The following is a 16,306-nucleotide window of genomic DNA, read 5'->3' as shown; positions in this document are numbered from 1 at the left end:
CCGTAGTGAGCCGCAGGCAACCCGTTGTTCTTCTCAGTGGACTGGTGGCCTGAAAGTGTACATACATTAGTGTACATGACACTCCCGGCAAGAAAAAGAAGAACATAGGGCTGCGGGTTGATCACTGCATTGTACAATGTAAAGGAAAGGGGACAGAATAATTGTACGACACGCCCAGAAGCAATCATCCTGACGGAGCTTACTAAAAAAGTGTGTTAGTGGCTGCGCCTCTCATTTTGTTATTTTATGTCTTGTCTGAAAGACATATTGGTTTTAAATTTGAACAAAAAATGGAAGGGAAAAATTTGGAGGAGGGTTGAAACAAAATAATTTTAAAGAGTTAAGTTTTGGAGTTGTAGGCAGAGAATCTCTATTTGTAAGGCCTGTAGTTCCGCCTTTGCTGCCGCCGTCTCGGCTTTGGCTTCAAGGGCTAGCCGCTTGGCTTTGCGGGTACAGACCCTGGCTCGGCTGGTCTCTTCCTTGGCTTGGAAGGCCGCGTTTTTCGCGGCTCTCTCCATATCCTGGGCCAAGTCCCGGGACTCCTGGAGGGCAGAGATGTCCTTCTGCTGGTGGCGAAGCAGCTGATGAGCTGCTTTTGAGTTTTTTTTTCAGCTTACTGAATTTTTTTAAAGAAATTTGGCGCCAAGGGGTGACAACCTTAGGGCGCCTCCACGCCGGGGAGATCGACCAGTAAAACGCCTCGGCGGCCGGTCCCATCTCCATCATTATTTTGAAAACTTTTCCCGGAGGACATTAACCTCATACCTGGCGAGGGCTTCAGGCATGCGGGGGGCCCAGGATGTCCAGCTATCCAGATCCTCCTCAAGGCTGGAGATACGGCGGGCGTAGCGGTTCAAGTACCGCGCGTTCAGTTTGTCCTGCGGGAACAGGCGGGCGTGTTTCTCCAGGCCGCGGCGGATAAATTCCATGGCGCCACGGATATCACGGACCTCACATTTTATGAACTTCATATGGTTATATGGAAGCTCAAGAGAGGCCAGCATGTGGTACGGGACACTCATCGTGATTTAGGTTTTATCTGAAATTATTAAAGTTTAATAGCCGTGACCGTCCTGGCCTGGGGGTTCATGGGCATCCCCATATTGCCAGTCATTATAGGGACGATCCACACGTTCGTGTTCGAAGTGTGTGACGTATCTACCCGATGCATACTCATAAGGATTGCTATTATAATAACTATCTCTCTCATCGTGTGCTGTTGAATGATGGTATTCTCGTCTTACAGCAGGTGGTGGTGATTGCCATCTTTGCGGTGACTGTCGTCGATGAGGGGATTGTCGTCTAGGTGGGAGACGCCTTCTGGAGGGAGAACGGCGTCTTTGTGGAGAGTGTCTTGTTGAGGAACGGCGTCTTGGCAGAGAATGTCTTGTTGAGGACCGGCGCCTGGATGGTGAACGTGAGCGGGAGCGTGAGCGCTGTCTTGAGGTGGAGGGTTCCTGTTGTTTGACCTGGGAAACTTTTTGTTTTTTCCTTCTTGAGCCAGAATTCTGGAGACCATGGGTTTTTAAAGAGGGCTTGGATGTGTGTTTACAGTCAGGACATGCTTGATTCCTGCAGAATAGCATCTTGGAATTATGTTTTGGGATTTGGCTGATTGCAGTCTTCATATTCTCAGCAGTCCTTTTTCTGTATTCATAGAACTTCTGCTCACGGTCAAACTCTAGGCGGCTAAGTGCGACGTCCAGCGCTGCTTCCTTACTTCTGTATCATACGGCAAAACACAGATTGGAACCGGGGAGCAACTACATCATCCTTTCCAAGCAGTTCATGAATTGCGTCCAGTTGGTGCCATCTATCAAAAAAGGTTCACATTTCTTTTTCAGTCATGACTTGGTGAAGGTAGTCTATCTTTTTTACCAAGTTGCTGTCCGGGCCAGAAGAAGGGGGGTGGGATCCTCGGGGAATTTTTGTTTGTATAACAGCTCTAAGCGGCTTCGCTTCTGAGCCTCTTCCCTAACCTGACGAGTACTTACGCAGTGGGTGCCTTTTAGCGTCCATTGTGGTATTTCAACCGTCAATTCCTCGTCCGGTAGGAAGTTTCCACCATTGACGTCGGTGACATTTATCTTGTGCAGCTCCGTGTTAATTTTTTATTCAAGGGCTTTGATATCCTCCTGGAAGTGGATGATGCACTCAATCACCTTGTTTTCTTGGTCAAGCATCTCCCCTATATTTGGGTTGTTGACATTCTGGAACAAGGTGGGTTCAATTTGTGGGGTGAAGGATGGATTTAGCCGTTGCAGCAACTCCTTTCTTTTTGCCCTGATTTCAGGTTCTGGCTTGATAAGGGGGGCGCTTGGGACGGGGCCGTTGTTTGAAATGGCGGCCACATTACTGTCCATCCTGAAGTAAAAAAACTTTGTTTATATATAAAAAAAGCTTCTTATTGGGCGTATCGTTTACAATGGGTTATAATTGTTTCGAAAGTCAATAGGTAAAATGGCATAAAAACAATAATTATTTTGTAAAATAACGTTAAATTTAATATTTGATAATACTAATCCAGGTTTTCTTCGGCTGGAATCAATTTATCGGCTATTGATGTAGAACCATCATCCTCGTAGGTGGGTTAAACTTCTAGAGGCAATTCATCATTTAATAATAAAATTATTAAGGACAATAAACAGCATTTACTTGTTGGAATTTAACATTTAATAAAAAGATTATTAAAGTTATTAAAGGGTGTGTGAACCTTTAAGTAGGATTTTTCTTTTGTTGTAATTTAATATTTAATAATTACAGTATTAATATTAATTGTTGGTTTGTAAGGCAATTACAGCTGTATTTAGAGAGGTGGGCCATTTCAGCCTTTATTTAATAGTTAGGTTTTTTTTATCTTCGACACTTACAGCCTTTATTAATAGTAGAGTTGAATTTTGGACATGCACAACATCGTAATGCGTGTCGGTTAAATTATATTTTTTCGGCAATTACAGCCTTTATTAGTAGGGGGTTTGAGATCGGAGACGCACAACATCGTAATGCGTGTCCGTGAGGTTAATTATTATCTTCGGCAAATTCAGCCAAAGTTTTAACGGGTGTAACTCAATTGCAACGCAATGTGTTAACCCGTTTCAGGAACAGTTTTATTAGTTTTTTTGCTCTGAAGCGTACGACTTGTCACACTTGGAGGCCGCGGACCTGATTTGGTCAACTAGTGAGAGCTCGTCCTCGGAGAACAGGATGGCGATGTGCCGGACACTCCTTCTGGTCTCATGAAATTCTTCCTTCCAGTGTTTCCGCCAATGGATAACTACCTGATGAACAATACCATCATCAGAAGTGATGAGGTGTAGGACCTGACCAAGACGCCAGAGTTGATCGCCAATCAACTCATCTGGGAACCGGAGGAAAACAACGATGTCCATCTCTTTTGGTTGTGGACCTGTCTTGTCAAATTTCTTTGGTCTTGGGATGTAATCTGGAAGGCGTTCTTATAGCCAGATCTGCCACCATGATTGGTAGAGGCGTTCCATCTGTTCCAAAAGGCGGGAGGGTTGTTCTACCCTCATTGGTCCAGTGGGGGCACGCCTGTTATTTCTGCCGTGTATCAGAAGGTTAGGCGTGATAAGGTCTGCGTGACCTACATCCTCCGTTCTGGATACCGTGCAGATCGGCATGTTGTTGATCTCATTTGCTTTATATGAAAAGGCAGTCTCAAATGACATGACATCCAGTTTGAGACCGTTAAATGTTGCATGGAACAAAGTTTTGATTTCTTTGATTGAACATTCCACACAACCTTGATAGTTGTGAGCAGCAGTGGGACCGACCTTGTACTCTATGCTGCAACTTTTTCCATTGAGCGTTTTAGTGATGTCAGCCATGGAAAACTCCGATTTTGCTACGCCTTTTATGAGCTGTGCTCCTGGGTCGATGAAGACCTTTTTAGGGTAGCAATAATGATGAACGAATTGTTGGAATGCTTGGAGAAAGGCGTCTGTGTTATACTTAGTCATAGCATAACACGCTGTTGCGGATGAGGCTGGGTCTCTACAGACTAGACCCCAAACCTTGACTGTAGACCTGTGGTTGTGTTCACAGTGAGCCAAGAACGGACCCATCAGGTCAAGTTGGCAGTTGTAGAACGGGGGAGCAATGGTCAACCTGTTTTGGTGGATTGGTCCCATTTCAGCTTAGAAGCTTGGCCTTGAACCTACGACAATGTGGGCAAGCCGCTCTAATCTCTTTGGAGAGATCTCTGCCATGGAGGATATAGGCGATGTGCCTAGATTCTAAGAGTGTTGCATTTACATTTCTATGTAGTGCAAGCTCTTGGTGGGCGTATAGCATAACGGAGTATGCTATCAAGCTATACCGATCAACTATCGGTCTAACAAAGTGGAGGGGAGACAAATCAGGCATGATATTGTCAACGTCTTCAATGCTGGTGCCCTCGACAATACGACCATTGTATTTGATAATGTTTTCGTCAGTGACGACATTGTTGCCGTGGGCCTTAGAGTTGGAGAATTTAAGCACTTCTTTGGTGGCGAGCCTAAAGTAGTAGTTCTCCGCCTTCTGAACTTCCTCGTCCGAGAGTTGGACAATCCGAGGAGTGGGTTGTGGAAGTGATGCCTTCTTGTGACAGTATGATTTAAAGGGCGAATATAGTTTCAATATGATATGAGCTTATATGAAAGGTGCCATTACATACTTTTAAAATATCTATGTTAAATTTAAAAAATCAAAAAAAACCTTAAGTAGATTTTGCAATTTTTGCTTTTACTTCAACATATGATAAATGAGAAAGTCAACAAAATCGTTTATTTTACCCCTTTAGAAGACTTTTTTTGACTAGTTTTCTTAAGTTTAATTGATTATTACATTGGCATGCATCTTAATTGATAATTAAAGTGTTTATTTTTTTTATATTATATACTATTTTATTGATTTTTTAAAAAGCATAAAATAATTTGCATCAATTTGCATCCGGAGTAATTACTAGGGTAAATAATACGTTTTAAAGTTTTTTTTCTGTATAAAGATCAATGATTAATTCTTGATGATATAATTACCCTAGTACGCATTTTTCAACACACACACAAACGCACCGATCACCAGATTTTCTCCAGAAAAAAATATAAGAAAAAAAAAACACTATTCACCTATTATTTTTGTCCTCTTTAAATTAATTATAACAATTACCATATAATTTTCATACTTACATGAAATAAAATTTCTCCTGTAAAGGTTTTTTTTAAAAAATAAAATTCATACATTCAGAGAATTAAGCTGTACCTGGATGGTTAATCTGGACAGCTTAGTTCTCCAAAGAGCCGGCAGACATTATAATTAAGCGGTCTGAAAAATGAAAATCTTTAAATTGCTGTTTGCAACCGCGAAATTAGAATGTCTGCCGCAGTGAGCCGCAGGCAACCCGTTGTTCTTCTCAGTGGACTGGTGGCCTGAAAGTGTACATACATTAGTGTACATGACAAAAATGACCGATAAATTGTTGTACATCCCCAGTGATAGTACACAAAATTACCCCTTTCTGTAGATTACAACTAGTGGTTGAAACGTTTGGAAACTGAACTTAATAAATCAACCAATTAAAGTCCCAAAAAATGTTAAGCGAATGAATAAGAAAACTTTATTATCAAACTTTTGGGTCTGGAGTAATACCCTCCTCCCTGATAATATTCTTGTTGTAACAAAATTATATTTGTTTTAGTTATTAATTCTTTATAATGTTACTAGCGGCTTCGCCCCTAGCCTCTAGGGGCTTTGCCCCAAGAGGTTTGATCAACCTAATTTTTTGTATTTTAGATTTAAAAAGAAAAGTAAAAAAAAATTTTTTTTTAAGGGGGTATTTTTCATTTTTTTGGGGGGTTGGGGGTGTCCCACCCCCCAAGAAAATAGCTTAAAACCATCACAGGACCAGTAGGTATATTCCCTGAAGAGTAGAGCCCAATCGGTTCAGTGGTTACTGAGATCTTAAGCTTCAGACGGACAGACAGACGGACAGACGGACAGACAGATAGACAGACGGACAGACATCGTTCTACTTTGTATTATAGATTCCAACACAAAAGACGACATTTGACTTTACATTCCATTGCAAAAAACGCGATCTTTGGTTTGTTTAAATGTCCATTTATTTAGCATTTTTCAAGAATGTCAAGCGTGGGAAAATTTTTAGAATGTGGGAACCATTTATTTTGATTTAAATGGTACATATGATTTTCATTTAAATTCATTTTTTGGACCTGTGAGAAAATTTTTTTAACGTGAGAACCATTTAATTTTCGTTGAATTTCATTTTTTGCAAGTGTGGGAAAAAATGGGAGAAAAAATATGTTTTAGTATAAAGAAATGTTCTATCAGTTTCAAACCTTTTTCATTCGATAGATCATACTGACTTTGGAAAAACTGTCAGACCGATTTTTGAAATTCAATCTGTGAAAAAAGATATTCAAGTTTAAATTTTTTGTTTTGAAAATATTATTTTACATGTATTGACGCCATCTTGGATTATGATAAATTTTTTTAAAAATATTTTACAAAAATTAACTTTTTACAATAAAAAAATCTTTGAACTTAAATGGACCAATAATTCAAAGATTTTTTCTCTTTGATTTGGAAGATTTTTTATGATTTTTATTTTAATGTCAAATAAAAACACAACAGTGAAAAAAATGAAAATTAAATGAAAAAACGTTTTATGATTTTATTCAAGAAATTATTTGCTAACATCACCTTTTTGTTGCAATAGAATGTTATTTAAGCAAACAAAATTTAGCATAAATGGATATTTAAATCCCAAGGTATTAAATGATGAGCTAACGCTATTTAAATCCATTTATGCTAAATTTTGTTTGCTTAAATAACTCATTTATGTACACACACCACATTTTTCCATCAGCTGATCTTTGTTTACATTGACATACATTCAATTGACATCTGAGTTACAATGTGAAAGGTCTACCTATAGCTGAATTGTAATGATTATAAATATGTTGTTCTTATTGTGATTAATAGTTTAATAGTTTAATGTTTATTATAACCTAACTAAATTAACATATAAAACGTATCTAAATAATCTAAATCGTGGTCTCTTTAATATTCATTCAAAAGGTAATATTTTCATTCCTTTTATACTTGTATATTCAGGTTATACAAGAAGTATATGGAGATGAAGAAGGACAACACCATAGTTGAGAATCTCACCAAGATGTATGATGTTGGCAAGGAGCTGAACTGGAAGGTTCCAGAATGAAGTCGCCAGCGATTTAAGGCAGGGAGGGAAAGGACATTTGGCTGTTTTTTACACTTGACCTCAAAGTTTTGTAGATTTTTTATTCATTTGTTTAACAACTTTGGGGACTTTTCTTAAATTTTCTAAGTTTTAACAAATAATTGTTATATATACTGAAGTGGTAATTTTGTGTATCATCATTTGGTTGTACACCAATTTATCAGCCATTGTCTTATCCTTTTAGATCCCTGGATTTACAGACAAATAGAAGAAAGAAATTCCTTAAGATTTAAAGTACTTAAAACAGAAAGATATTATAGATTTTTAAGAAAATTATTTTTGAATTGTTTATTATATTAGATTAGTTCATCGTTTTTAACAGTATTATATTGTTATCAAATAAGAAAAATGAATTTGAAGTTACATAAAAATACTTTCAGAATACACAAATTTACAGGAACTAAAAGAATCTTAAATTGTAACATAATTCCTTTTTTTCAAAAGTTTTTTTTTGGCACTAAAAGATTTTAAAAATCACAAAAAATATATCTTATGTGATGAAATTACGTTATTGTTGAAAATTGTATTGTATATGTATTTTTATCCTACAAAAAATGGATCCTAATAATTATGTGGAAAAAATATAAAATTTCAGACCTGATAAAAAATGAGCCGATGGGGCGGAAATAGAGGTAAATGTTTTTTTTTGCAGTATGGCTTCCAAACCGATTTATATCCGCTGGATTATAACTGGTTCTCAGCCCTATTGATAAATCTTGTAAAGCATTGTACTATAGACATTTTTCTACGAATAATATAATAAAAATCTTAAAATTAAAACAAGTTTTGTTAGTCTGGGCCTTTGGTTTAGATCTAATAATTTGTCATTTAAATATCTGCGGAAAGCTGTCTAAAATACGCTGCGATAAATAACTGTTTTTGTAATGAAACTACTACAGGTACAAGTCAAATGTTAGTGCGTCAGGCTTACAGGCTTATTTTTATCTCTATCTAAAAAATGGAAGGAAAAAAAAACTCTTTCCTCCCATTTAAAAAAAAAGGAATAATTCTACCCTTACATTTGCTATTAAAATTGAAAGACCTTAAAACTTAACCATTTAATGTCTGTTTTTAAAGGCACTTATTGAATCTATAATGTTATTAGCTAGTTAAAATTTAACAATAATTTCTTATGGACTTATTTGTCGTTATAATTGTATAAAACATTCTGAAATATAAAAAAATATTTTTTTATAATTAGGCGGAAATTACGGCAGTGGAAATTTTAACGGCGGCGGTTATGGTAATTACGACCAGGGTTACGGCGGATATGGCGGCGGTGGATTCGGCCGTGCGTCAGGCAATCCAATGGCGGGATTTGGGGTGTCCCGTGTGCCGCCAAATTTAAAGGAAGAACAAGAATGGAATAGGGTAAGTAGCGCAGCTCTTATTAGAGTTTAAATATATTTTCCATAACTCCTATTATCAATTTTATTATATAAAGTAGTACCTAAGGTTTTTTGTCTTAATCTTAAGATCTTGGTAACTACTGACCCAACTGAGTTCGTTGTTTTAGGTAAGCTTTATAAAGGTCCTGTTAAGGTTTTGGGCTATATTGCTTTCAGAATAATGCCTTGGGATGGTATTCAGCTATTTTTTAACATGAAATACTAGCGTTTGCACCCCCAAGAATCTATGGATGGGGGAGGGGCAGAAAAATATTATAAAACAACCTGGACTAAACAAAACTTTACTCCTATAAACAAGACAAAGACACGTCAGACCCTCACAAGGGGGAGGCTAGGATCATTGTCATGTTAAACATACCCCTGGAACTTGGGGGGGGGGGGGTTGTGAGGTTATTCTATCTATATGAGTGAAAGTACCTTAATACAACCAAACGCTACTAGAAACAAAACACCTCAGATCCATACAAGGGGGAGGCTAGGGTCATAGTCATGTCCAACATCCCCCTGGGGGGGGGGGTATGGTGGTTAATCTATCTATCTATCTTAAAATTAGAAACAAGATGAGGACACCTCAGACTCCCACAAGGGGGAGGCTAGGGTCATTGTTATGTCCAACATCCCCCTTGGGGGGGGGTATGGTAGTTAATCTATCTATCTATCTTAAAATTAGAAACAAGATGAGGACACCTCAGACTCCCACAAGGGGAGGCTAGGGTCATAGTCATGTAAAACATTCCCTTTGGGGGTGGGTGGGGGGTGGGGGTTTAAGGTGGCTAATCTATCTATCTATCTTACACCTAGAAACAAGATGAGGACACGTCAGACCCACACAAGGGGGAGGCCCGTGTTATAGTGATCTCCAACATCCCCCTGGGGGGGGGGGGTTATGGTGGTTAATCTATCTATCTATCTTACACCTAGAAACAAGATGAGGACACCTCAGACCCACACAAGGGGGAGGCCCGTGTCATAGTGATGTCCAACATACCACTGGACCTGGCCCTACCCAAGATCATACACGAGGAGATGTCCAAGTTTGGAGAGGTTCTCAGGATTAAGGTATACACATACATTTATTTTGGGAGTGGTAAGATAGGGGTGATAAAATGGGCAAAGCATACCTATCCCTGGTGTATAACACACTACATAAATAGACACACATTTTATTGGTCTGGAATATAAATTAAAGATATCAAAAAGCCCACTTATTCTGTAAAACACATATTTATTTTATTAACATAAAATATGCAAAGCATAATAAGATAACTACATGGTAAAACATATAATCACAATAATATAAGTCTTAATGCTGGCACACCTGAAATAGCAATATGTAAAATGTATTATATTTGTCAGGGGGGAGGCATTGGACTGTAAATTATAATGCTCTTAAAGTTTGTTAAATATTTTCTTATTCGTTGGCTTTAAAAACTTTGAAAACTTTTTAAAAAATTGTTCTTGATATTGTGTAGGTGCTGGCGAATAATAAAACAACGGCTCTAGTGCAAATGAAAGATGCAGAAAATGCAAACAAGTAAGTCTACTTTTAACCAGAGATCTTAAGGGATATGACAATGGCCGATAAATTGATGTACATCTCCAATAATGATTACCCCATCTGTAAATACAATTAGTGGTTAAAAAGTTAAAACACTGTTCTTAATGAATCGACCAATCAAAATTCAATAGAAGTACCAAAAGTCGTTAAGCCAACGAATAAGAAAATGTAAATATAAAACTTTGGTGACTAGTGTCATAAACATCCTAATGTCCCCTAATTTATAATTTCTAAAAATTTTCAATATTATTACTGTATAAAAATCTACTGTTCTTATTATAATTTTATATAAACTTATGTCAGATTGTTCTAACTGCGCTACTAATGGTTAAAAATAAAAATGGTTATATAATAGTTATTTCTTTCATCGTATTATAAACGGCTTTCCGCGGATATAAAATGTACAACTATAAGATTAAAACCAGTTTTTTTAGCCCCGAGATGCTGAAGGCACGGGCTAAAAAAACTGGTTTTAATCTTATGACTGTACATTTTTATATTCGTAGAAAACTGGTTATAATACGGTGCTAGACATAGTTTTTTTCGTATGGATGAGAACCGGTTTCTATCCGCCGGATTCGAATGAATACGAGAAAACATATTTTTGTTTTTAATTTAAAATCTTCAAATATTTTTTTTAAAACGTTCTAATATTATATCTTTTTTAGGGTAATCGAGCAGCAGGAGAAATTAAGTAGAAATGGACTTCATATAAGAGTACAGATTAGCACCAAGTAAGTTTTTTTTGCCATCATCATGTCATTTAACCGGTTCTAGTCTTGGATGAAAAAGTACTTTTGGTTTAGTATCTACGAAAATTGTCCATAGAAAGGCAAATTAAATAGGAGCAATTTCGTATAAGAACATTGATATTATATGAAGTTTTCAAAAATTTTCCAAAAAATATGTTAGATTTTGTTATTGCACTACAGACCTCTAGAACGGAAGTCTACATAAGCTGGTACGTTTTTGCCTAACAAAATTGAATTTAGAATTTCTTAACTGATTTTACCTGGGTAGTGAATTTGGTGAAACGTAGTTTAAAAAATGTTTTTTTTCAGGTATACAGAAGTTAGAATACCAATGCCAGGATCTATGCAGGATGATGGATATACAGCGGTAAGCTATTTAATTATACTGGTACCCAAAGTATTTAATTATTCTGGTACCCAAAGTATTTAATTATTCTGGTACCCAAAGTTTTCTTGACAGAAGTATGAATACCAATACCAGGATCTATGCAGGATGATGGATTTACAGCGGTAACATATTTAATTATACTGGTACCCAAAGTTTTTAACTATACTGGTACCCAAAGTTTTATTAACAGAAGTAAGAATACCAATGCCTGGATCTATGCAGGATGATGGATATACAGCGGTAACATATTTAATTATACTGGTACCCAAAGTTTTTAATTATACTGGTACCCAAAGTTTTATTACCGAGTATTTTCACATTTTTTAAACATTATGGATTAAGGGATGAATGGTACCTAAAGTTTTATATTCAAATTAATTTAAAATAGATATTTCAGTTGAATGATTAAACAGCGGTAAGACTTTGTCTATAAATTAAGGATGAAGGGGACATTGGACTGTATGTTATCTTGGTACTCAATTAGATTTTTATTTATTGGATTGGATTGCTGGTTTACCTTTTATCTTTCTTATTCGTTAGCTTAACAACTTTGGGGACTTTTACTGAATTTTGATTGGTTGTTTTATAAAGTTGAGTGTTCCAACGTTTCAACAACTAATTTAATCTATAGAAGGGGTAATTTTGTGTGTCATCATTTATCAATTTATCGTCCATTGTCTTATCCCATTAGATCCCTGTATTATACCCTTACCTCCATGATTCTCAATGTCAAAATTTAATCATTGTTTTAGGACTATACTGGAAAGTACAATCTAAACAAATACCCCCGCTGGTTGCCCCCGGAGCCCCCCAAGGATCAGTTTATGGGCCCACCAAACAGGTCAAGATACAAAACAGCATGATTTTTATTATCTCAAATAAAAAAATAGGACAAATGTAGTTGTGAATATCTTGAACTTAGCATGATAAGTAGTAAACTAATTTTATAAAGTCAGAATTAGTGTCTCTCTCTGTATTATAGATTCACTATGAGTGACTGAGCCCCTTGCATCTAGGGGCTCTATATTCGAAGGGTTATTGAAGGACAGAAAAAAAGCATAAAACCATACCCATTACCCAGACTTATTTATAAAAACAGAATTAACTAAAACCATCTAAGGACCTGTAAGAATCTTCGAGAAACATATCGGATCAGCGTTTAGTGAGATCCTTCGCTACAGACAAAATAGAGCTTACTACTTTATATAATATCCATAGACACAGTGAGTTAAAAACTGCTTTCACTCTTTTGTATAAACAAATTTTTGACAGATTTTTCCGTGATGATATGGGTCCTATGGGACCGATGGGTCCAATGGGACCTATGGGACCTGACAATGGACCCGTCCTACTAGTTTCAAACATTCCTGAGGAGGTAATTTTTTTTTAAATAGTCCTAGAGTGTTAGTTTTATTAAAGAAATTCATTTAGATAAAAATAAATTACATTTCTGTTTCCTAATGTTTATTCTTATATTAGTTTTATTGATTTTGTACATTTTAAAGGGAACTATATGCACAACAGTTTGAACTAAAAATAACATTCGATCATATCATAAAAAATGCTTATTTTAAAGATTTTTTTATATAAAACCATAATGAAACTATATTAACAGCATTAAAATAGTATATTCACCAAAATATTACTCAGGTTCACTGCTGGAAGGTGCCTAAATCATTTGCTCTCGTTCGTGCATAGTCCCCTTTGAAAGACTTATTGTACTTTATTATATTTTATTTGTGATTAGTTGGCGCAAGTGGACAAAATCTTCAACATGTTGGGTGTTTATGGGGATGTGCTGTGTGTAAAGATCCTGTTTAAAAAGAGAGACTGTGCTCTGGTTCATATGGCTAAACCTCATCATGCTGCCCAGGTATTATTGTTTAAAAAGAGAGACTGTGCTCTGGTTCATATGGCTAAACCTCATCATGCTGCCCAGATATTTTTGTTTAAAGAAAAATATAAGATACAAAACAATTATAACTACTAAAACAATAATCAACCTAAATCCTTATCAGTTCTTCCCGGGTAACCATGAATAGATCACTATGGATCTGACTACTTACACCACAATAGATTAAAACGCAGGTATCCTAAAATGAAATGTTCTCTACATGAATATGTACCATAATCAACAAAATAAGAATGGAATCAATATAAGGAACCAGTGACTCTACTTAGTGGATATCTTATTACTTGGATCTTACACCAGATTTTCATTTACTGTGATAAACTGATATCGTAGCTGCGTTAAATAATGGTAAAAGTAAAAGTTTGAAATCGAAATGACGTTTCTTAAAGTGCTAGATTTCACAATCACCTTTCAAACAAAAATATTTTATTTAGGCCAAGCAACACCTAGATCAGTTTAAAGTTGGAGGAAAGAATTTGATTGTCTCATTCAGCAAGTTGAGAAGTTTGCTCAAGGCAGGGAAAAAAGGATTTTTAAATTGTTAATTTTATATCACAGATACTATAAAACATTCGACATTAGATTAAGCTGGTACTCAAAGTTTAATACATTTAAGAACTTAAGGATCTTATAAAGAATTTTTATTAGTAGGTTCCAATCTAGTAGTTACAAAACTTTTCAATCAGAAATTCAAATCTACAGAAGTGTTAATTTTAGTAATCAATTTATTATCCATTGTCTTATCCTTTAAGATCCCTGCATAACATGTACTTACTCAAAGGGAGAGGTCATTTTCTAGTAAATCCCGTAAAGGTGTGTGTTATAAGGCCTAAAAATAGTAGTAGAACGATAAGGTGCTCTAGATATATGTATTCCCTATTGAATAGAACAATAGGGAAATTTTTTTTTTTTTTTTGATAACCGTACCTGGATTATCTAAAAAAAATACGAAATTTCTATCAAACGCTTTGTTTGGCTCAAACTGACAAAAATTAAAAAAAAATATAATTATAATAATAATGTTTTCTATAGGTACAAGGTAAAGGTTAAGAACAATCTATACCATTAAACAAAGGAAGAAGTCATTCTTTACAGGTTGATTTATTATAATTATATTTTTTTTTATTTGTGTCAGTTTGAGCCAAACAAAGCGTTTGATAGAAATTTCAGATATTCCAGGTACGGTTATCAAAAAAAAAAAAAAAATTTCTTCCCTATTGTTCTATTCAATAGGAAATACAAATATATAGAGCACCTTATCGTTCTACTACTATTTTTAGGCCTTATAACACACACCTTTACGGGATTTACTAGAAAATGACCTCTCCCTTTATTCCTATATTGGGTTTAATTGATGTTGTTTAACTAAGCTTGCTGTGAAGAAAACCTTAAAACCTAACCTGACCTAAAGCAAAAAAACTAAACACAACTTATTTCAAAAACGAAAGGGTGGGGGTTATTTTTGCTCAACAATTTGAAATATATACTTGTCTAAAAATATTTCCAGCATGGCTTAAAAGTTTTTTTTTAATTATCCTTTACCTGTGACCTACAGGATAAGTTAGTAGATGAGGAGGGGTTACAGAAAATTTACACAAAATCTTCACTTCATAGATTCAAGAACATAATGGCCGAGAAAAAACAGCTGAAAAACCTGCGCCCTCCCTCCAACCTCCTCCACGTGGGAAACATACCAGATGGCATGGAGCACACAGATATCAAGGATTTGTTTGTTGAGAATGGCTTTACCGTGATAGATTCCAAGGAATGTGAGGGTAAAAGTAAAATGTGCTACCTGAAAATGGACAACCCTGAAGAAGCCCTGAGAGCATTGGCCGTTATGCATAACCACAACAGTGACAAGGTTAAGACAGAGGTCAGTTTTAGTTCTTTTTTTCTAGAGGCCTTCAAGGGCACTTTTTATGTTTTTTCTTTTTTGCGGGGTACGTTACATCTCCCCCCCCCCCTTCCTTCAAAAAAAAAAGAAAAATAGGTGAATTATTATAAACATTCCAGGACAAATGAGAAGCTACATTGTAAAAAAGAACCACATTGGTTTAGCGATAAGCGAGATCCTTCGGTACAGACAGACAGAGATCCTGTTACTTTTTTATAAGGATAGAGCTATAAAGACAAAACAGGGATAGTTATAGTTTATTTCATTGACTTTTTGATTTTCTGCTTATTTTTAATGTTTATTTTTTTCAGAATTCAAAAGGACTGTGCGTCTCGTTCACCCAGAATTGGAACAAAAAAGAATAAAATAATTCACAATTACACTGGACACTCTTTTTCATCCTACAAAGGTTTTTTTCACAATAGATCAATTTTTGTGTGTTTTTTCTACTGTTTTTTTTATATTTTTTTTTGAGACTTAGACAATGAATTTTTGCACCGAATGATTATGATTTATTAAGTGTTATGTATATTAAACATACTCTGTAGTTTATACCCTTTCTGATAATTTAACGGATAAAATATGTCATTGGCGGGCTAAATATTATTTTGTTATTATTGTTTTAAAAAAACGAAAATCTATGTTAAAATTTTAGTTTTACATCATATGTTTGAAAAAATTTGATTTTTGTTATGTTTGAGTTGTTTCTTGAAATTTTGATGTTATTTTGTAAATCCCTTAAAGTATTTAGACAATCTGTATAAATGTTATAAATTTAATATTAATATTGGAGAAAATGTGTCTAAATGCTTATACAAATGTACTTAAAATAGTATTTTCTATGTGAAAATCACTAATAATGTATTTCTTACTTTATGATACTTTTCTATCAAACCATTATTGTTATTAAACAAGCACAAGTATGTTTATAAGTAGCACAGCATAAACTGGATAACAATATTATTAATCAGAAAGGATCTATAATTTAATTTATTAAACTAACGTTGTAATAGTTATTTATCGCATTGTATTATAAACAGCTATCCGCGGATATAAAATATGTACAATCATAAAGTTAAAAATAGTTTTGTTAGCCTTGAGATGCATA

The 16,306-nt window shown here is 35.4% G+C and overlaps 2 protein-coding genes across 4 annotated transcripts in view; both read left to right on the top strand.

Moving 5' to 3' along the window:
• PAN2 (PAN2-PAN3 deadenylation complex catalytic subunit PAN2) overlaps positions 1 to 7,878 on the top strand; it is a 34,223-nt gene extending 26,345 nt beyond the window's left edge. For all 3 annotated transcript variants that reach the window (XM_080160395.1, XM_080160397.1, XM_080160396.1), the window contains exons 37-38: positions 7,138 to 7,261; positions 7,467 to 7,878. In XM_080160395.1, coding sequence (XP_080016521.1) covers positions 7,138 to 7,243 — 106 coding nt within the window. In that variant the 3' untranslated portion in view covers positions 7,244 to 7,261; positions 7,467 to 7,878. The remainder of the gene's footprint in view (positions 1 to 7,137; positions 7,262 to 7,466) is intronic.
• The window catches only part of LOC145318814 (polypyrimidine tract-binding protein 2-like), a 148,627-nt gene that overhangs the window by 131,516 nt on the left and 805 nt on the right, over positions 1 to 16,306 (top strand). The window contains exons 2-13 of the mRNA XM_080160407.1: positions 7,879 to 7,914; positions 8,484 to 8,653; positions 9,613 to 9,750; positions 10,164 to 10,225; positions 10,918 to 10,983; positions 11,311 to 11,368; positions 12,142 to 12,230; positions 12,662 to 12,764; positions 13,137 to 13,262; positions 13,736 to 13,810; positions 14,851 to 15,177; positions 15,510 to 16,059. Coding sequence (XP_080016533.1) covers positions 7,890 to 7,914; positions 8,484 to 8,653; positions 9,613 to 9,750; positions 10,164 to 10,225; positions 10,918 to 10,983; positions 11,311 to 11,368; positions 12,142 to 12,230; positions 12,662 to 12,764; positions 13,137 to 13,262; positions 13,736 to 13,810; positions 14,851 to 15,177; positions 15,510 to 15,563 — 1,293 coding nt within the window. The 5' untranslated portion in view covers positions 7,879 to 7,889 and the 3' untranslated portion in view covers positions 15,564 to 16,059. The remainder of the gene's footprint in view (positions 1 to 7,878; positions 7,915 to 8,483; positions 8,654 to 9,612; positions 9,751 to 10,163; positions 10,226 to 10,917; positions 10,984 to 11,310; positions 11,369 to 12,141; positions 12,231 to 12,661; positions 12,765 to 13,136; positions 13,263 to 13,735; positions 13,811 to 14,850; positions 15,178 to 15,509; positions 16,060 to 16,306) is intronic.

The sequence above is a fragment of the Acartia tonsa genome, chromosome 5 (assembly GCF_053477335.1).
Source record: "Acartia tonsa isolate MP-2025a chromosome 5, ASM5347733v1, whole genome shotgun sequence".
Classification (NCBI taxonomy): Eukaryota; Metazoa; Arthropoda; class Copepoda; order Calanoida; family Acartiidae; genus Acartia; species Acartia tonsa.
This window is presented reverse-complemented; position numbering and strand designations above follow the sequence as displayed.